A 22,018-nucleotide genomic window follows, 5' to 3' on the forward strand; every position below is an offset into this window, starting at 1 on the left:
CAAATGGCACTTGTAGGAGGATAACTTCCTTTTCCTTAGTGATGCTAACAGTTCCTGACTTGTTGACCAGGGAGAGATAAGGCTGCGTGGCCTACTGGATCGAGCCCGGGCCTGGGCGTCAGAAGGACCTGCGTTCTCATCCCAGCTCCACCATTTGTCTGCTGTGTGACCTTGGGCAAGTCACTTTGGTTCTCTGGGCCTCAGTTACCTCAGCTGTAAACTGGGGGTGGAGTCCGTGAGCCCCACGTGGGACAAGGACTGAGGACAACCTGATTAGCTTATCTACCCCAGCACTTAGTACGGTGCCTGGCACATAGTAAACGCTTTACAAATACCAGAAGAAGAGCAAAGATAGTGGATTTGCTCCCAGCCAGTATGTTTGCCTCAATTTGGCATGAAAGGACAGAGCAGATTCAAAATGAAGTGGGGCAGACATGTTTCCCCCCAAATCTCGTTCTCAAATATGTCTCTTGATTGGCCAAGAAGCTCATCCTAGGCTGCTGGTGGCTCATCCTGTCACCCTGTGTGGCCGGACTCTGGGAGGATGGGAGCGTCGTTTCAAGGGTGCAGTGGGATGTGTGGTGAGAATTTGGGGTTTGGGGGTGAGGAAATGGAAAAGCGTGACAGGATATGTGGGAGGGAAGGGAGGTGGAAAAGTCTGAACTGCAATCTGCCAATTAGGATGGCGGGTTGGTTAATGATAGGGTCCCCTTGATTGGCAGGGTGGGGGGTTATTATTCTTGTTTTCCCAGTACCCCCGCTGCCAACTCACTCAGTATCCTGTGCAGCTTGGATCACTGAGAACGACACCAGCATTTTCAATTTTTCAACTTTTTTTTTTTTTTTGGTCCATGAGACAGACCCTCCAACCACAAAACGCTGTCTGTTAACCACCCGGAACATCAAGTCAAAACAATGCCTCTATTTAAAGCATCTTGGATTCTGGCCACCATCATCGTTACCTTCACAAAATCTGCCGTGGAATAATACACCCACGAGATACAATTCGGGTCAGAGGGACCCGGGCCGGACCTTTTAGGGATATTCCACCGGTAGGTTTTTATTTCGCCTGAAACACAGGAGATGAAAAATTACCCAGTTGGCTAAGTCAGACTGTAGTCTCTCGATTTACCGAAGCATTCCGCAAGATAAGTTTCTATCGTTTAGAAAAATCTCCCCGTCTTTGGCAAATAGTCCAAGTTCCGCCAAATAGTTTGGGAGTGCCAAAATGGACCTTTGGTTTGGATTTTCGCCGATCTCTAACTCTGTCATTAAGAGAAGAACTTTAGAAAATATTATAGAAGTGACAATGAAGAATGGAGATGTGCCCAGTTTTTCTATTCCCCCTTCCTTCCCCAATCAATTGCACATATATATTTATAATGCATATCCTATAAACAGCACACATAGACATAATATATATTTATATAGCATACTTAAGGTCCTATTATCAGTTTAAAGCCTAGCTTCACCATAATCCTTACCTCTCACCTTCCTGTAGTAAATCCCAAGACTGACATTTTCAAACCAACTTCAAAGCAGGTTGCACAGAGGGTGGGAAAATTGGGAGCCCTCTCAGGAAGAAAGCATAGGCATGTGATTTAGGTGACAGACGGACAGAGGAGCAGCGTGGCCTAGTGGAAAGAGCCCAGGCCTGGGATTCAGAGGATCTGGGCTCTGATCCCGGCTCTGCCACTTGTCTGCCTGTGCAACCTTGTGCAAATGACTTCACTTCTCTGTGCCTCAGTTCCCTCATTTGCAAAATGGGGATTCGACAGTCTGAGCCCCTGTGGGACCTGATTATCTTGCAATCTACCCCGGAGTTTAGTACAGAGCTTGGCACTTAGTAAGTGTTTAATAAACACCCCAATTACCAGTAAAGTGGAATCGGGGTTGATGATTCCCCTTACCTGGCCTGGTGTTGGGCACTTCGAGCCTTTTGCCACCATCCATATCTTCTACGCCGTGGGCAGCGATGGAGTAGGGCCGCTTGGCTTTGTTCTTAAATACGATCAGGACGGAGTCACCAACCTCTGCCCGGATCATGGGTCCTAAATTAAAACAACAGGCCTGTGGCGATCAGCTTTGTTCCTCCCATTCAAACTCAAGCACTATGAGCCCACGCTTTACAGCTGGAAAGGTTCTGTGGTAGCTGCTGCTTCTCTTTTCCAGCCAACCTCACCCTGGCCAAGCCCAGGTGCCTGTGGATGTCAGACACCTCCAAGCCCCATTCGCACAGTGTGTTCTCTCCACCGTCTGCTTCTAGCCTGGACGTGGATCGCCCCAGCTACGGGATTCGCCGAGTGCCAACGAGAAGCAGCATGGCCCAGTGGCTAGAACACAGGCCTGAGAGTCAAAACGTCTCTCCGCCACTTGTCTGCTGTGTGACTCTGGGGAAGTCGCTTCCCTTCTCTATGCCTCAGCTATCCAATCTGTAAAATGGGGATTAAGACCTTGCGTCCCATGTGGGACAGGGATAGTGTCCAACATGATTAGCTTGTACTTACCCCGGCGCTTACTACAGTGCCTGGCCCATGGTAAGCGCTTAAATACCATTAAAAAAGCACCGCGTACAATGCTCTGCACCACGCGAGTGCTCAGTAACGGATTGATTCATTGCTTTATGATTGTGGATACTAAGTAATTCTCTTTTGACTGTCCTTTATGTTCTCGTGCAACATCTGGAACTAGGAAGCCCCATTAGGTAAGTATTTCCTGGCCTCAAAGTTCCCCCTCTAAAAACATCCTCCACGATGGAGAAGATCAACGAAGTTTTCCCTACAAGGAACAGGTCGGATAGCGACCGACTAACTGGAAGAGGTCAGAGCCATACTTTACTCTCCCGAGCGTCTAATACATTGGTCTGCAGTGAGCACGCAATACATACCACTGATTGATCGATTGATAGAGCTGTTTCCTTCCTGCCCACTGCAGCCAAACATCTAAGAGGGTCTGTTTCTTAAGGAAGCAGGCTGAAGGTGAGAGGGTGGGTGTGGGTGGCTGGGGGGTCACTTACCCAAGATTTCCAGATGCTCCTCTCGGGGTGATCTCGCCTTGATCTCCACAAATTCCCCATTCGTATACTCCCTGTAAACCACTTTCTTGTACTGAGAGCCGATCCACTTCTCCGTGTGGTTCATAAATATTTCCCCATACCTACGTAGGAGAAACACCACCGCTTAGCCGATTCCCCGGAGTGGCCGAATTCCATGAAATAATACCACCGATTCAAAAGTCACCTTTCCCCCTGCGTGAAACTGAGTGAAATAATATTTCACTCATTATATTGTGGTGGAGGGAGGCGTGACCTCCAAATGTATAGGGAAATTTTCATTTAGCCAGAAGATGGCACTACCCTATCCTCGTGGATAAATAGGGCACTGTCTTCTGGAACATGAGAGCTTCGAGAAGGGACCAAAACCCATTGCCTCTGATTCCCTTCCAGTGATGGACAGAGAAGCAGTGTGGCCTCCTGGGAAGACCCTGGGCCTGGGACTTGAGTTCTGATCTCCCCTCCGCCCCTTCCCTCCTGGGTGACCTTGGGCAAGTCACTTAAGTTCTCTGTGTCTCCGTTTGCTCAGCCGTCAAAGGAGGATACAATACCTAGTCCCCCTCCTCCTTAAACTTGGAGCCCTAATTGGGACAGGGACTTCTTTGCGACCTGATTATTTTGCATCTACGTAGTAGAACAGTATTATTATTGTTACTAGTATTACCAGTAGTATTATTAGTAGTAGTAGAATTCATTCATTCATTCAATAGTATTTATTGAGCGCTTACTATGTGCAGAGCACTGTACTAAGCGCTTGGGATGAACAAGTCGGCAACAGATAGAGACAGTCCCTGCCGTTTGACGGGCTTACGGTCTAATCGGGGGAGACGGACAGACGAGAACGATGGCGATAAACAGCGTCAAGGGGAAGAACATCTCGTAAAAACCGATGGCAACTAAATAGAATCAAGGCGATGTACAATTCATTAACAAAATAAATAGGGTAACGAAAATATATACAGTTGAGCGGACGAGTACAGTGCTGTGGGGATGGGAAGGGAGAGGGGGAGGAGCAGAGGGAAAAGGGGAAAATGAGGCTTTAGCTGCGGAGAGGTAAAGGGGGGATGGCAGAGGGAGTAGAGGGGGAAGAGGAGCTCAGTCTGGGAAGGCCTCTTGGAGGAGGTGATTTTTAAGTAGGGTTTTGAAGAGGGAAAGAGAATCAGTTCGGCGGAGGTGAGGAGGGAGGGCGTTCCGGGACCGCGGGAGGACGTGACCCGGGGGTCGACGGCGGGATAGGCGAGACCGAGGGACGGCGAGGAGGTGGGCGGCGGAGGAGCGGAGCGTGCGGGGTGGGCGGTAGAAAGAGAGAAGGGAGGAGAGGTAGGAAGGGGCAAGGTGATGGAGAGCCTCGAAGCCTAGAGTGAGGAGTTTTTGTTTGGAGCGGAGGTCGATAGGCAACCACTGGAGTTGTTTAAGAAGGGGAGTGACATGCCCAGATCGTTTCTGCGGGAAGATGAGCCGGGCAGCGGAGTGAAGAATAGACCGGAGCGGGGCGAGAGAGGAGGAAGGGAGGTCAGAGAGAAGGCTGACACGGTAGTCTAGCCGGGATATAACGAGAGCCCGTAATAGTAAGGTAGCCGTTTGGGTGGAGAGGAAAGGGCGGATCTTGGCGATATTGTAGAGGTGAAACCGGCAGGTCTTGGTAACGGGTAGAACAGTACCTGGCACATAATAAGGGCTTAACAAATCCCACAGCCATTATCATTATTATTATTATTAATCGGGGGCTCTCCCCATTGCTTTTTTTATGGCATTTGTTAAGTGCTTTCTATGCGCCAGGCACTGTCCTAAGCCCTGGAGTTGGTACATGCTAATCAGATTGTACCCAGTCCATGTCCCACATGAGGCTCACCCTCTAAATCCCTATTTTTACAGATGAGGTCACTGAGGCACAGAAAAGTTAAGTCACTTCCCCAGGGTCACACAGCAGACACGGGGCAGAGCCAGGATTAGAACGATCAAAACCCAGGTCCTCTGACTCTCAGGTCCGTGTTCTTTCCACTAGGCCACGCCGCTTCTCACGAGTCCCATTCAAATCCCCAGCTCAGAGCCCTGATTCAAGAACTAGAAAAGCCAAGCCGTCTCCAAGTTTAGCCCCGTCCGGAACATTTCCCGGTGACTGGGGTTTATTTGAAGGGTTTGGCTTCGTACCTCTCTCCCTCTTAACTGTATGTTCTTTGAGGTCATGGGCTGTATCTATCAACGTTATTATAATGTACTCTCCCAAGACTTAGTCTGGTGCTATCCAGAGAGTAAACACTTAATAAATACCACCGATGGATGGATTGATTGATAGTACCTCTCTCTTCCAAAATCCATGTGCTGCTTCTCAAGCTCCCAATTTTTGTTGGGGGCATAGTCCCACTCCACCTCCTCGGCCGCAATGTAAAAGACTCGGATTGTCCCATGGGGCTGTGCTGGGGCGGATGGATTGCCACAGGTGTTCACCTCATAGATCTGCTTCATTCCTCTAGTGAAGTGGTCCATCGTCCTACAGACCATTTTGAAAATGCCTGAGAGAAAATGACCTTGATATTACTTTTCTTAAAAGACAGCAAACGTCCACATTTTTCTCTAAAGGAAACTTGACTAACCAGCTTTCAGCCACTTTTCCTTTAGTCACCAAACCTCCTCGATGAGGGACACAGTCACGTGGAAAAGTTCTACTTGAGAAGATCATTTTTTTTTCCTGTCAGAAATGTTTTTGTCCTGCCGAAACTCATTTTTACCACCTCAGAGATTTGACTGAGTCTTTCCTAAAGGTTGTGTCTGCTGAACCGGAAAATCTGTTTGTCCCAGAAATTCTGTGGAAAAGTGTTCCAATAACCCTGGGCCCGACCGGGCCTAATTTTAGGGTTCCTAAAGTAATGCATTTAGTCTTCTTCCTATACATTTGAAAGGGCTACCTTTGGTCATACTGTCTCTCCAAGCATCCTGTGACTTCTGTCAGACAGAGGACTGGGTTGGGTGCACTACTTGGTCTGACCCAATAATGACAATCCTGTAAAACAAAAATACCACCAGATCCCATTAGAGACTATGCTTCCCCATTAGAGTGTAAGCTCCCTGTGGAAGGGAATGTGGCTACTTATTCTAGTGTACTCTCCCAAATACTTAGTACAGTGTATTGGCTCCGGTGGATGCTGAATAAATGCTCTTTCTGCCATGACTATTACTTACTGTTATGCATTTTTACTCAGAAGGATTTTAACTCTCTTCTGATTAACCCTGGCTAGCCCACCCCTGCTTTTTCCTATTCTTCTAAGCAACTGTAGGACCTGCAAAGAGTTCTGAAGGGGCTGTTTATTTCTCTAAGCACACGTCTAGGTTGTCTGGTATTTAAACACTTGGATACACCTCTTAGATTTTGAGATTAGTGGACCTTCTAGGGTCCCTTTTTCAAATAAGGGAGAGAAAAAATGCATTGAGGTATTCTGTTCTTCAAGTATAAGGCAGTGTTGGACTCGACGTATTCTAAATATTCTATCGGGCACAATGGGTTAGAAGAGCAGTAATAAGATTCAAACCACAGTAGGTAAATAGCCTCATACTTAGCATGTCTGCTACCCATGCCGGCTAAAAGACATTTATCCACGAGGCCTTCCCGTTGACAGAGAGAGATTTGAATGAGGGGAAGGGATGAGGTGCTGGGTCTTTCCAGACTATTCCAGTCAATCCGTGGCATGAATGTTGGGTCCTGCAAAAGTATCCTAGCTAATCCACGGAATGAGGTGCTGGGTCCTTCCAGACTGTTCCGGCCAATCAGTGGAATGGGTGTTGTATCCTACAAGAGTATTCCAGTCATTCAGTAGTTCCTAGCCCCCGAGTTTATCAACTTGGTTTATTTTGCTGTTCCCCTTCATCCTGGAAGAGGGAATTGAGCGTGACTAGCTATGTGTGTTAGGCATCCCTCTGTTTTTTGAAATCGCATCTGATATCTAGAGTGTAAGCTCGTTGTAAGCAGGGAAAGTGTCTATCGACTCTGCTGTACTCTCCCGAGCGCTTCGTAGAGTGCTCTGCACATAGTAAGCTCTTAATAAATATCACTGATGATGATGATGAAGAACTGGACTGTAAATGAGGAAAACTAAAACTGCTTACAAGGCAAAGATTATAGAGCTCCTATCTTGGGCCATTCTTGGGCAAAGATTTTGTAGTTTAAGCATCGGAGGTACACTGCTGACCAGGTCTTCACTGATGGCACCGAGGGACCACTAAACACAAATCAGTGTTTGAAGCAAACAAGTAAAATCTCAATTAATAAATCTGACAAAACAGGTGGAATACTCATTTCAAAAGGCTGATTCCTTTCTGGACAGGATTTAGGCCTAAACTAGTGAGAGCTCCCTCCCTCTGCTCTATCCCACAGCACTTGGGTATGTATGTGCATATTTATTATTTTATTTATTTTATTAATGAGGTCTATATAATTCTATTTATTTATATTGATGCTATTGGTCTACTTGTTTTGTCTTGTTGTCTGTCTCCCCCCACTTCTAGACTATAAGTCCGTTGTTGGGTAGGGATTGTCTCTGTGTGTTGCCAAATTGTACTTTCCAAGCGCTTAGTACAGTGCTCTGCACACAGTAAACGCTCAATAAATATGATTGAATGAATGAAAACACAAAACTGGGAGAATGCTGCAAAGCGATGAAGTCCGTGAATTATATAGTGTGCATTACCGAGGAGATGGGGGTCAGAGACTTGTCTACCTGTCTACTGTACTGTCCCAAGCCGCTTAGAACAGTGCCCTGCACATAGTAAGCAATCAGTAAACACCATTGATTGATTGCCCTGCCCTTCACGGGCTGCCACCCTGGTTGTCCCTGGGGGTCCTCTGGGCTTTCCTGGGCCACGGGATGCAGGCCTGGGGGAGGGTCCCACCGAGCTGTTGGGTGGATGGTCCACCAGTGGGAGGCCACCAGTGCCTGGGGGCGGCAGAGCCCATCACACCTCTTTGGGAGACCCACTTCACTTCTGTGGGCCTCAGTTACCCATCTGTAAAAATGAGGATTAAGACCGTGAGCCTCATATGAGAAAGGGACTGTGTCCAACCTGATTAGCGCGTATCTACCCCAGCGCTTAATATAGTGCCTGGTGTTTGTCGTGGGCAGGGAATGGGTTTGCTTATTGTATTAGACTTTCCCAAGCACTTAGTACAGTGCTCTGCACACTGTAAGTACTCAGTAAATATAATTAAATGAAAGAAAGAATGAATCAACATAGTAAGTGCTGAACAAATACCATTAGAACAAATCAAACAACTCCGTCACCTGCACCCCCGGCGGGTGTTCTGCGGATAGCTCCCGGATGACTGATGAAGGCCCTGCCAGCTCAGAGAGCAATAAGCTCAGTCTAGGGAGATCAGGCGTCCTCCACAGGAGTTGAGATACCCTCTCTTGTGGCTCAACCCCCAGACCCACACGGTGGGCCCTTTCTCCCTTAGGTGTTTGGAGGCTACGTCCCGACCGAATGAAACCATGCCAAGCGATGGTAACCCACAAACCGGCCAGCGTCCCCTCTTGCTCCTCACCCTGTGGACGAGTTTGTTTCCTCTGACTTCCAAAGGAGCAATTCCCCTGCAGGAGAGCTCCCCAGGCTCAACGGCAGGGCCAGAATCTGGCCACCGGAGACTACGATCGACAAATTTACCTGTGTGGTCTGGCTGCATAAACGCAGTCAGAGAGGAATGAGGGAAAAGGGCAACAGTATCCCTGTGGGTTCCTCTCCAATGGACGGTGTTCCCTTGGAAATGAACTCCGTGCATATCCGTGTCCGTCCCCAGCCCAAACAGATGCCAGGAAACCTTATCTTCTTTGCACATGTTCAAGCCCGGCTGATTTCCGTACATGTAACCATTTACGGCTGGAAGGAGGGGGAAACAGTCAAACCATTAATTAGAGTACTATAATATTCCTAGTTCTTCTGCTGCACAAAGTAGCATCATCCTTTTCAGAGAGAGGTAATACAATTTAAGCATTTTTCTGTGGCATTAAAACAGAAGGGGATGGAGTTGTACACATAACTGTCCTGGAAATAGGCTGGGAAATTGTCATTCATCAGTACTTATTGCCCAATCAATTGTATTTATTGAGGCTAAGCTCGTTGTGAGGAGGGAATGTGTCTGTTTATTGTTACACTGTACTCTAAGCGCTTAATACAGTTCTTTGCACATAGTAAGCACTCAATAAATGTGACCGAATGAATGAATCGAATGCTTACTGTGCTCAGAGCACTGTTCCAAGTGCTCGGGAGAGTACGATGTAACAGAGTTGGTGGACGTGTTCCTTGCCCGGAAGCTGTCCACAATCCTTCCCTGCTCTCCCGAAGCCAGTTTTTTAGGCCACAGGCTCACAGCTGGACATCTCCCACACCCCTCACCCCCACCCTCGCCAGGACCTGCACCTTCCCCATCTGCTGACTGACAGCTCCCAGTTCAACGAGCAATTGGTTGCCTTGCTCTGTACCTGAGCCTGGCCTGGTCCTGCCCAAGCCCACCCGGGGCTCCCTTGAGGTTTCTAGCTGGGACCCTTAGCGAATCCAGATCCCCATCCCTTTCTCCCAGCCCTGAGAATTCGGATTCCCTCCCCTTTAGCCCACAGAGGCGGCACAGAGATCTGGATCCCGGGAGTGCAGTTCCGGACCAACCTTTGCCTCTCTGGAGAATGGGGATGAGCCAGGATTGGCTCACTGTCATTGGAAGACCATCCACATTCCCTGCCCATATTGAGCTTTCAGTCTAGAGGGTACTTAGTACAGTGCTCTGCACATAGCAAGCACCCAATAAATACTTCGATAGATTGATTGAAATCTCAGGCTTGGCTTTAGGCTGCGAGGGCGGTGCGGAGCAGGGAGTGTCCAGCTGATCGGCTCCTAATACCGAGAATAGGCCATCTGGGTCAAGGCCCATCATCCTGCCTTCCCAGAGGAGCTCGTTACGGGCAGGGAACGTGCCTGCCGATTCTATTGTCCTGTACTCTCCCAAGTATTTCGTACAGTGCTCTGCGCATAGTAAGTGCTCGATAAATATGATTGATTGATTCACTCACGGCCGCCCCAGCGTTAGACATGATCAGCAAGGAGCCCTGCTATTTCCCTGTCTGAGATGGAGGGCGTGAATGTGAAGGAATCTCCTCTAGACTATAAGCTCGTTGTGGGCAGGGAATGTGTCTGTCATATCGTGTTGTACTCTCCCAAGCGCTTAGTACAGTGCCCAGCATGCAGTAAGCATTCAGCATTATTATTAATAATAGATATGTTTGATTAATCCTTCATAAATGAAGATCCACAAATGACTGTATTCACCCAGCTCACATTTTTACAAGTTACCTTTTGCCAAAGGCAACTGTAAATGATTATAAAGGAATAATTAGCAAATGATGTATGAGATCTCTAAGAGCCCAAGGCTTACTGATTTTACTATGAACCCTGTGGCTGGTATTTCATTGATTTGTTTTTCACATTTGTGATGCAATGGGCTACCTGATAACATAACTAAACATCTACAGAAGGTGCATTGCTTCATCTGGGGCTCATAAAAGGTCCTGCAGGTATTAATTAAACTGCACAACCTCCTGGTGAGACAGATAAGTTTCAATGTTCCCATTTAAAGATTGGGAAACTGAGGAACTGAAGTGACCTGATTGCAGGCATTTGATGAGTCAAAATTAGAACTCAGGCAGCCTGGCCCCAGCTCGAAATGTCTTCAAAATGCCAATAAGGACGATGAATGGAATGGCCTTCAAAATTTCTTCCAAAGAAGAATGATTCAGACGGCAGTGAAATATAAATTTTACAAGCGTCAACATGTTTCACACTTTTAAAGTAAGGAAGGAAATCTTTCACTTTCAGACATTAAAAAGATTTAAGTACCAGGCATTCGGTTGGATTTCACAAATTCTTTATCCTCTTTGTCAACACCAAAGGGACGCAAGGTAAATTTCTGAATGTTCTGATCGAGGTACCAGCTTAGATTCTCGTCAAAGACAGTGAAGAGGAGGTAGAATTCTTTGTCTATTCCTTTCTATGGAGAGGAAAGAGAGGCAGAAAAAGTGCATATAGATCACCATAAAGGAAGAATGGAGACGTCAAAAACGACCCACAAAATCACGTCAGGATTCAGTGTCATAACCAATGGAGATCGCTGAGCAACTCAAGGCTTCAAATGAGGCTGAGGAAAGTGTCTGCACTAAGTGGGAGCTCAAGAAACACAAGTACAAGTCTCACTCTGAGCTCTATTTCCTCATAACCCACCCCCACATGCCTGCTGTGGGACCTAAGGTAAGTCATTCCACTTCTCGGTGCCTCAGTTCCCTCACCTGCAAAAAGGAGATTCAATACCTGTTTTCCCTCCTACTTCCACTGTGTGCCCCAGGTGGGACCTGATTATCTTGTATCTACCCCAGTTCTCCTAAAATGTGGGGGTTGCACTCCTGTGAAACCTGACATAAAAGGAAAACTTATGCTATAGTACTCACCCAGTTTGTTGCCATGTACTTGTGTACCTGTGCCCATTCCCAACATATCTCTTCTGATGCTGTTCCCATACAATTAGCTTTTTTTATGGTATTGTTAAGTGCTTACTATGTGTCAAGCACTGTTTTAAGCATTAGGGGAGATAGAAAGTAATGAGGTTGGACACAATCTATGTCCCCCATGAAGATCACAGTCTTAACCCCCATTTTCCAGACGAGGCAACTAAGGTCCAGGGAAGTGATGTGATTTGCCCAAGGTCACTCAGCAGATAAGTGGAGGAGTCAGGACTAGAACCCAGGTCCTTCTGACTCCCAGGCCTCTGCTCTATACACTGAACCATGCTGCTTCTCATTTCCAATGCCACACACGTTCACAGGCTATTTCTTCCAACATGCAGCACACCGCAGCCCAAGAGGCTTGTGTTGTCAGATGAATTTTCCTAAATTCCCTAACTACAAGCTAATCAAAATGCACAGTGAAAACATGAAACGTGGCAGGACTGAGGGTGTCTCCTTCCCTGACAGAGCTCATGGGGACCCTCTGGAGGGGAGACTCCACAGTGAAATTAAAGGGCACAAATTCACAAAACAGAAAACGGCAAAAGCAGATTAGTACCCTGTGGCAAATCCTTCAATCAATCTGCGGTGGTTCTTACTGCCTACGGTCACTGAGGCAAACCATGGGGAAATTCGGGACAATTTTTATTATATTGTAAATAAAATGTTGTGCGGCACTTTATCATTATTATTATGATGATTTACTAAAACCCGAGGGTATTTCCTATGTTTTTTTCAGGACTCTGGATATACACAAAGCTGACTGGTTGTAAGAAATATAGACATGAGAGCTGAAATCTTCAGATAACCAGATTAAATTCAGGTTTAATTAATTCATTGAGACTAAAGCCATCTGAAGAATTGTTCCTTATCCTATGCTCTCTAAACTCTAATCCAATTTGATTCCAATCACGCTTCCACAACACCGTCTTTGATGGTTCCTCTATCCTGCAATGTTCTCCTCATCATGTATAGTCATAGGGTTGGTCTCCTTGTTCTGTTTCCCGCAGTCAGCACAGTGTTGGGTCCAGAGGACACAGTGCTCAACAGATGCCACAATAATCCTCAAGACAGAATGGCCCATCACCCATTCCCGGTATCAAATATTTCGCTGGCTTAGAGGGATTGCCAGGAAATCCAATTTTACAAACTCTACAAACAGTGAAAAGGGGGACCTGCCCTGCCGTTTCACAAATCAATCAATCGATCGATTCAATCAAGCGGTAGCAGGTACTGAGCACCTCCGGTGTGTGGAGCTCTGAACTAACCGCTTGGGAGAGTACGCTAGAATGAAGTTTTGCAAATTCAATCCCAGAGAAGAAGTGCTTTTTCATCTCCACTCTGATTTTTGCAGCGAAAACCAGTGGAGAGAGCATCTCATTTTATAACTGGCCCTTCGATTCAATCCCCAGCGAGAAATGTCAAGGTTTAAGGAGCTGGAGAAGCCCGATTTGGTACCTGGGTTCCATCCTCGTTCAGAGAGTTTGGCTTACAGATGACCAGAGGTCCCACTAGGCCGGAGCTGGTGTCCTTGATCGGATCAACCGCTGAGAAGTACAGGTAGGTCAGGCAGGGGGGGTCACTGGCCAGAGGGCTCACGCTTTCGGGCACCGTCCACTTGTATGTAAAGGTCTCTCCCGGTAGGACGTGCGCTCCCATCTTCTGAAACCCTGGAAAAGACAAAAACTGATTCAACCGTTACCTCATGGGACATCAGTGATATTATGATGACGAGGATGGTAATGGTTAAAAACTCACTGTGTGCCAGGCACTGTTCTAAGCACCGGGGCAGATACAAGCTAATTAGGTCGGACACAGTCCAGGTCCCAGATGGGACTCACAGCATTAATCCCCATTTTACAAATGAGGTAACTGAGGCACAGAGAAGTGAAGTGACTTGTCTCAGGTCACACAGCCGACAAGTGACAGAGCTGGGATTAGAACCCATGTCCTTCTGACTCCCAGGCCCGTGCTCTAAGCATTGGGCCACATGGTAGACAGCGTGGTCTTTCTCTCACTGTGGAATGAGAAAAGATTAAATTCTCAGAAGATTATGGTCTTCTCTCATTGAGGAAGAGAGATCCACTGCAGTGTGGCCTAGTAGTAAGTCAGGAGTCAGGAGACCCAGATCGGCTCTGCTGCTGGCCTGGCCACTGGGCGATTTTGGGCAAGTCACAGAACCTCTCTGGGCCTCGGTTCTCACATCTGTAAAATGGGGAGGAGAAACCTACCTTCCTGACCTCTCAGACAGAGCCCCACGTCAGATGGGAATTGCATTAGAGCTGATTACCTCGTACCTCAGTGCCTAGAGTGGTGTTTGAAACAGAGTAAGTGCTTAATGCCATAATTATTAGTCTTGATATCACCTCCGGTGGTTTATTTCTTTTAAGCGAGAACCTTTGTGGAAGAGGCAGGGGGTGAATCTGGAAGGACACAGGGTTATGGAGGTAGGGAAAGGAAAGGAAGGGAGATGGAGATGTTATGCACAGGTGGAAATGGGGAGAAAGTGGAGCTGGGAAAGAGGAGGAGAGAAGAAGGAGCTTTTGAAACTCTGGAGGATGGTCGACCCCGAGGCGCTGTGGGGAAAATGTCAGGGAAGAGATTTAGACACTGGGATAAGGGATCACACCTTTGCCATTTAGGGTTGACTGGGGAGGGAGAGAATCAAAACCCGAGGGGACCAGGGAGGGAAAAGACAGCCGGAACACTCTCCTGTCCCTGGCGGAAAGAGATGCAGATACAGAAGTCTACACAAGGACGCTCAAGGGCCCATCACCACCAAACATTTCCTGTAGGACTCTGACGTGCAACCAGTGAGACTGAGTGGAAAGAGCACAGGTTTGGAAGTCAGAGGACCTGGGTTCTCATCCCAGCTCTGCCACCTGCCTGCTGGGTGATCTTGGACAAGTCACTTCACTTCTTTATGCCTGTTTCCTCATCTGTAAAATGTGACTTCAATACCTGTTCTCCCTCTTCCTTAGTCTGTGAGCCCCAAGTGGGACAGAGACTGAGTTCCACCATCTTGTACCCAACACCATCTTGTACCTACCCCAGTGCTTACTGCAACGCTTGGCATAAAGTAAGTGCTTTTTAAGATATTTTTTAAAATATTTTTTAAAATACCACAGTTATTATCCTTATTAACCTCGGGAACCTACTCCTTTAACTGATCTGTTCAAAGGTCCCATTCCACCTGGAAGGAAGTAGAGGCCACAGGTGAGGTTGGAGGGTAGGAGAGGGGATAGACAAGCAGCACAGACCTTGAGGGTAGGTAGGAGGAGTGAGAAACTGAACCAAATCTCCTCCTCCCAACTCCCCCCAAGGGGAGCAAAACCTGGGTGGGCTTGAGGATGTGTGAATTGGAGTGAGAGCAATTCCCCCTTTAGATGGGAACCTCCTTGAGGACAAGCTCTGCACCCAGTAGATTGAAAGCTCCTGGGTGGGGGGGAGGAATTGTGTCTATTATTGTACTCTCTCAAGAGAGTAGGCACAGTGCTCTGCAGACTGTAGACTGTAAGCTCTTTGTCTATTAGCTGTATTATACTCTCTCAAGTGCTTAGTACTGTGCTCTGCACACGGTAAGTGCTCAATGAATACTATCAATTGAGGGGAAAGGATTTTCCAGTCCTTCCCCCCACGGTGATGGTGGTGGGGCTGCATCCACAGGAAGGTTTGGAGTCCCTCTCTCATAGTTTATAGACACCCTCCAATTTGGGTGGTGACGTTAATCAACAATAATAAAAATGAAGAAACATCCCACAGCCACTTCCTCGCACATTATCTTGGAGCATGAACGTGAATGAGTTTTCGAGCTACTTCGGGAGAAGGAAAAGGAGGTCATTCCTTATCTCTGCTTGGTGGAGTAGAGAAGGGGGATCTTCTCAAACATTAGGCTCTACATACAGTAGGGGTTCAATAAATGCTTTTAATTGACCGAGGCTATTAGAGGAAAGAAAGAGGCAGCAGAATCGCCCTCCTGAAGCATCCACAGGAAAACAGGGCCCACCTTCGAAAGAAGAACGGGTGATAGGGTGGTTGCTAATTGCTTCCCGACCCACATCACCCCAGCCACCTTGGGACTCACCATCTTCGTTGGGGGCCGCGTCCGACTCCTTGCTGTAGAACACACCATGGGGCAGGACGCTGTAGGCCTTGTCCGCCCTGTTGGAGAACGTCACCGACAGGGTATCCCCCACCTCAGCTTTGATGACCGGGCCTAGCGGGCAACCAGAGCGGACAGCATGAGGGAGGAGGAAGAGGAAGGAAACGCTCAATTGACATCCGTCTGCACCAATGAAAAAAACAAATCTCCTCGAATCGAGATATTTGGAACGATGTACTGTACCAAGTATTCCAAGGTGGGTGGTCCCTCTCTCAGACCGGCTCTTTCGTCGGGTAAACGTGGCGTCGGTAAACTCCACATACTGAACTTTCCAATACTTTCCTCCTATCCTAGCGTCTCCTTGGGTGAAGAAGGGCTCAGAGTCACTGTGAAAGGACCGGGGGGGGGGGGGGGGCCTGGTTGAGAACAGATTTGGGCACGCGCACCTCTCACTCCAAAAAGTTCCCGGAGTCACCGAGAAGACGGGAGTTTTTCCTCCGGGGAAGCTCCCCAGAGCGGCCACCCAACCCTCGGGGCTTTGAGAAGCTGGTCAGAACTCCGATTTGCAATCGCCCCGAAAATGGTTGCATTTTCCCTAAAGCTGCCCTGTTTCTATTGCGGCGCCCCTTGCGAACCGAAGCGCATCCTCCTAGCTCATTCGATTCGTTCATTCGATCATATCTATTGAGAGCTTTCTGTGGGCAGAGCACTGTACTAAGCACTTGGGAGCGACAATAGAACAACAGACACATTCCCTGCTCACCACGAGCTTACAGTCTAGAGATGAGCTTACTAGTTTTCCATTTGGCTTTCCTGGGCTGTCTTTCACAGCGGCCAAACTTTCAATCTATCGATGGTATTTACTGAGCGCTTACTATGGGCAGAGCATTGCACTTGGGAGAATACAGTACGAAAGAGGTGGTAGACGCGTTCCCCGTGCACAGTGGCTTACAGTTTAGAGGGGGAAGCATCCTGATCCCAGCAAGATGAAGCCTCATCCCTCCCTGCCAAACAGGGATCCAATTCACTTGTGTAATTTCATCCCCTCCTCAGTCCTCACGTATGAATCCATTTTTATTTATCAACAAACGCCTGCTCCGCACATTCAATTATTTCTTCAGGCTCTTTGTCCTGATGTGTTTGCACAGTTACCTGCTTGAGTGCCTGTCTGCCCTGGTAGATTGTAAGCTTCTTGAGGGCAGGGATCCACGTCTACCAACTCTAAAGCGTTGTCTCTCCCTAGCGAACACTACGGTGCTCTGCCTTCATTATCGTCATCGCCGGCATTTACCGAGCACTCGCTATGTGCAGGGCACTGTACGAAGCAGTTGGGAGAGTACAATACAAAAGAGTCGTGCAGACCCGTTCCCTCCCGACAGCAAGCTTAAAAGGTACCCAGTGAGTGCCCAATAAATACTATCGGCTAAGAGTAGCATCTCCTGCTCCCTGTAGGTGCCTTTTTTTCCCCCAGATTCCCTTCCCAGGAGCTCCGAGTGGGAAGATGAAAACCCAGGCAAAGATTTTCTAAGCAGCAGGGAGAACGTCCTCCTGAAGGGAAATGAGAGGGTCGCAGGGAGGAGGAGCCTACCTTCCAGTGGCGTTCAATGGCAGGCCGGTGAACTTGTCATAGCCGGCGGGACCGTAATCCCAAAGCACCTTCTCGGCTGCAATGAAGTAGCTCCTCCGGCGGCCTTGCAGCTTGGGTTTCGGGGGGCCTCCGCTCCTGCAGGTCTCGACGCTGTACTGGCCCACCATCCCAGCTGTGAGGTAGACGGAGGCCGCGAGTCACGACCCGAGCAGACGCTAACGTTAGTGCCCGTTGTCCCAGAGACGATCTCGAGAGCCCAGGGCAGGGCACCACCAGATTGTCTTTTGGGAGGGCAAATGTCAACTCTTTTTCTATAATTTTTTAAAATGGGATTCGTTAAGCACTGTGTTCCGGACACTGTAAGAAGCGCTTGGGGTACAAAAAAGGTAATCAGCTTGGACACAAACCACCTCCCACATGGGGCTCACAGTCTTAATTTCCCATTTTACAGATGAGCTGAGGCACAGGGAAGTGACTTTCACAAGGTCACACGACAGACAACTTGAAGAGTCGGGATTAGAACCCAGGTCCTCCTGACTCCCTGGCCCGTGCTCTGTCCAATAGGCCATGGACGGACGCTGGATCAGATCTCATTCTCAAATTTGTTTGCTCCTCTCCTTGCAAGTGCATTTTAGATGTGAATTAAACTTCATCTTAGCTCATTGCCTCAACTTCTCTCTCTCTCCCTACCAAACCCTGCTATCAGAGCTGGGGGGGAAAAAAATGGAAAAGTTGACTAGTTGGAGAGCCATCCTTTATTCTCCTTTTGCGTTTCCAGGGCTAACGGACACTAGGTGGCCCGAGCCAAAGAAAGAGAAAGGGGAATCCATCCATCTCCCGGCACCCGGATCCTCAGACAGCGGAGAGTTGAGGGTGGGCCAGGTCACTGTTTCCCCCGACCCTGATGGGATTTGCATCACCAGAATGGAGTCCATTTTGATCTGTGGGTCAGCAGAGTTTACTACTGAGACCTCAAAGCTAGAATCGCATCATTTTCTTTCATTAATCAATCAATCCATCAGTGGTATTGAGTGCTTACGGTGTGTGGAGAACTGTACTAAGTGCTTAGTACAAAGCACTAGCATTCCCGACAAAGAACTTACAGTCTAGAGAGGTAGACAGGCATTAATATACATTAATCATTTATAATGTATAATTTAAAGATATGTACCTAAGTGCTGTGGGGACTGTAAGCCCATCACACGGCAGGGACTGTCTCTATCTGTTGCCGACTTGTTCGTTCCAAGCGCTTAGTACAGTGCTCTGCACATAGTAAGCGCTCAATAGAGAAGCAGCGTGGCTTAGTGGAAAGAGCACGGGCTTTGGAGTCAGAGGTCATGGGTTCGAATCCTGGCTCGGTCACTTGTCAGCTGTGTGACTTTGGGCAAGTCACTTAACTTCTCGGTGCCTCAGTTACCTCATCTGTAAAATGGGGATGCAGACTGTGAGCCCCACGTGGGACAACCTGATTCCCCTGTGTCTACCCCAGCGCTTAGAACAGTGCTCTGCACATAGTAAGCGCTTAACAAATACCAACATTATTATTATTAAATACTATTGAATGAATGAATGAATACCAAATGCCTAAAAGTCACAGATTCAAGTGCATAAGTGGTACAAAAGAAAGAAGGGAGCCAGGAAAAGGAGGGCTTGATTGGGATTTACATGTAAATATTTCTATCTGCCTATCTTCCCCCATTAGATTGTAGGCTTCTCTAGGGCGGGAGCTAAGCATTTTCGTGTGCTCTCTCAAGTGCCCATACAGTATTCTGCATGCAACAGCTGTTCAAATATTACTGGATGAGCATCCGTTGTCCTTGGAATATTTAGCTTTGCTTCTCTCTACTTCCCACGCGGCTTCCTGGCCTTCCTAGAAGGAAGCCAGCGCCTCTCCCTCTCTCTCTTCCCCACCTCCCCCTGCCCCCGGCCTGGGCTTCTTCACCTTGAAGGTGGTCGCTGACTTGGCACGTGATCATCCACTTCCCGGCGTTGTCGGCCCTCATTTCGGTCGTCAGGAAGGTGGCCGGGAACAGGTTGACCACGTCGGACCGATGCCCTCGGCTGCTGACGGTGTTGCCGTAGAAATAGATGGAATGGACATCGATCTCGTTCCCCATCCCGAACAGGTGCCAGGACACCGATTCCCCGGCGCATATGGCCGGCTCTGGGAGATTTCCAAAAAGGAAACCGTTGAGGGCTGAAAAGAAACAAAATCCGTGAGGGTGCGGAGCAAAGCGGGATGAAGGCTTTTCATGGACAGTATGTGCATGTGTTAAGTGCGTAGTATGGTGCTTTGGGCACAGTAAGCACTCAATAAATACGACTGAATGAATGTTTTGGGCAGAACACTATGGCATCTACTGAGAGCTCACTCTGTTAATAATAATAATGACGATAATAATAATGATATCTGTTAAGAGATTTCTATGTGCCAGGCACTGTTCTAAACTCTGTAGGTGCTGTTGTAGAGCAACAGCGATGCCTGGTGGGAAATGAGCACAGGACTGGGAACCAGGGACCCTGGGTTCTAATCCCGACATTCCCATCGGCCTGCTGAGTGACTTTGGGCAAGAAGAAGTGTGGCCTAGTGAAAAGAGTAAAGGCCTGGCAATCAGAGGACCTCGGTCCTAGTCCCAGCTCTGCCACTTGTCTGCTGCGTGACCTCGGAGAAGTCACTTCACATCTCTGGACCTCAGTTCCCTCATCTGGAAAATGGGGATTAAGACAGTGAGCCCCATATGGGACAGGGACTGGGTCCAATCTGATTATTTTATACCTATCCCAGAGCTTAGAACAGTCCCTGGCACATAATAAGCGCTTTACAAATACCATTAAAAAAAGCCCATCTCCCAAGCCCATGCGCTTTCCGCTTGGGCGACACTGCTTCTCATTTTGGCTAGGACCTCTGCAGCAGCAATGAAAAGCAATGAGATAATGAGGCTACTAAATTAATCCCTTAGTGGGCCAGTCTGCTTCATAGTGACTATCTACGCCACCCAAGAAGCCGTTGTAAATTGGCTTATTCTCAGCCTGTGCTGTTGATGCTATAGAGGTGATATGGATCAGGAGCTCAAACCGACCATCGAATGAAGTGATTTACTATCAGTGATTTCCAGTTGACTATTCTGTCTCCAGAGGGAATTTTCAAAACGGTTCAGACTAGGCCAGGGTCGGATTCTCTTTGCAGAATGTCTTTGCTCCACTGTGTTTCTGGGCAGCCGGAGAGAATTTGCCCTGCCCTGAAATATTATCACTTATACAGGCTGCATAAGCAACTGAACCCCATGAATGACTGACTTATTAGCTGTAAGGGAAGGGGATGCTGCTTTTTCCTTATTTTCCCTTTGTGCCTCTCCATCCTCTGCTTAGGTCTGAGTGAACAGATAGTGTGGCTAACTCTCCCATACAATTGTCACACTCCTAATCAATTACATAGTAGGTGCCGGACTTTGACCTCAAAACAAAGAGCACACAGAGACCTTATCTATTATCCATTATTCTCCCGAGTGTGCTCCATTATTCTCCAGAGTGTGTGAGACTCCCCAAGGACACTCACCGTGCATTTTGTTGCTCCGCTGGAAAACCGCATCGTTTTTGTCAACCGTGTCGGGATCCGAGCAGAAATGCTCGATGTTTTCATCGAGGTACCAGCTCTGATTTTCGTCCACCAGTGTAAACATCAGCACGAATTCCTTGTCCACGTCGGCCCTGGTCCCTACGTAGCCGCTCAGAGTTCCTGCAGGGCAGAGGCAAGTGCGGGTTACATTCCCGGGTAAACCGTATGCTGGATAGGTGAAGGAGTCAAGCCCCCTTTCCATGGCCAGGGCGGTGGGAAGACAGGGCCACCGAGCCACGGGAAATGCAGGAAATGCAGCCATGGCAAGAGTGAAAAGTCAAAGAATTAGAGGGCTGGAGGAGATACCGAGAGGTCATCTCATCCATCCACCAGCCTGCGTGAGTTAATCAGTCAGTGGTAATTATTAAGCACTTCCAATGTGCGGGGCACAGCGTTAAGCACTTGGGAGAGTTCTATACGTATAGTCTAATGGGAGAGACCGACATTAAAATAAATTACAGATCTATAAATTATTAAAATTGCATTAATAGATTAAGAAATAAATTTAGAACATGTTCTCATGTCTCAGATTTAACAGTCTAATGGCAGAGACAGACATTAAAATAAATTACAAATCTATAAACCATTCAAACCATTTTGGGGAATAAAATGGATTAATAAATTTAGTTAGAACATGTTCTAATGTCTCATCCTTTCAGAGCAGTTCCACAACTTCCCTGAGTAATCCCATATTGTGTCAGATGGCCTGTTAACAAATCTTCCTCTTTAGCATTAGCCCTAATGTAAATTCCCACTGCTGCAAGTTTTCTCCCCAGTCTCAATCCTTCCTGCCTCAGGGCTACCCTATTTCAACTTCTTCTGTCTACCATTAAGAGAGCAAGGAAATGGTTGCCGTTTTCTGACCAGTGATCCACCTGAAATCAATCCATCAATCCATGGTATTTTACTGACCGTTTACCATGTGCAGAGCACCGTACTGAGTGCTCGGGAGAGTACGATACAGCAGAATTAGCAGACAGGCTTCCTACCTATAATGAGCTTAGAGTCTGGAGGGGGAGACAGACACGTGGCTCAGTGGAAAGAGCACGGGCTTGGGAGTCAGAGGTCATGAGTTCGAATCCCGGCTCTGCCACCTGTCAGCTGTGTGACTGTGGGCAAATCACTTAAC

At 47.8% G+C, this 22,018-nt stretch overlaps 1 protein-coding gene across 1 annotated transcript in view; it reads right to left on the reverse strand.

The window, feature by feature from the left end:
* HEPHL1 (hephaestin like 1) overlaps positions 1-22,018 on the reverse strand; it is a 54,634-nt gene that overhangs the window by 8,839 nt on the left and 23,777 nt on the right. Inside the window, exons 7-18 of the mRNA XM_039915017.1 lie at positions 20,830-21,009; positions 19,216-19,470; positions 17,274-17,445; positions 15,929-16,071; positions 15,668-15,799; positions 13,042-13,253; positions 10,925-11,075; positions 8,705-8,917; positions 5,352-5,565; positions 3,017-3,156; positions 1,911-2,051; positions 963-1,069 (exon numbers count right to left, since the gene is read on the reverse strand). Coding sequence (XP_039770951.1) covers positions 963-1,069; positions 1,911-2,051; positions 3,017-3,156; positions 5,352-5,565; positions 8,705-8,917; positions 10,925-11,075; positions 13,042-13,253; positions 15,668-15,799; positions 15,929-16,071; positions 17,274-17,445; positions 19,216-19,470; positions 20,830-21,009 — 2,060 coding nt within the window. The remainder of the gene's footprint in view (positions 1-962; positions 1,070-1,910; positions 2,052-3,016; positions 3,157-5,351; positions 5,566-8,704; positions 8,918-10,924; positions 11,076-13,041; positions 13,254-15,667; positions 15,800-15,928; positions 16,072-17,273; positions 17,446-19,215; positions 19,471-20,829; positions 21,010-22,018) is intronic.

Source organism: Ornithorhynchus anatinus, chromosome 20 (genome assembly GCF_004115215.2).
Source record: "Ornithorhynchus anatinus isolate Pmale09 chromosome 20, mOrnAna1.pri.v4, whole genome shotgun sequence".
NCBI classification, from domain to species: domain Eukaryota; kingdom Metazoa; phylum Chordata; class Mammalia; order Monotremata; family Ornithorhynchidae; genus Ornithorhynchus; species Ornithorhynchus anatinus.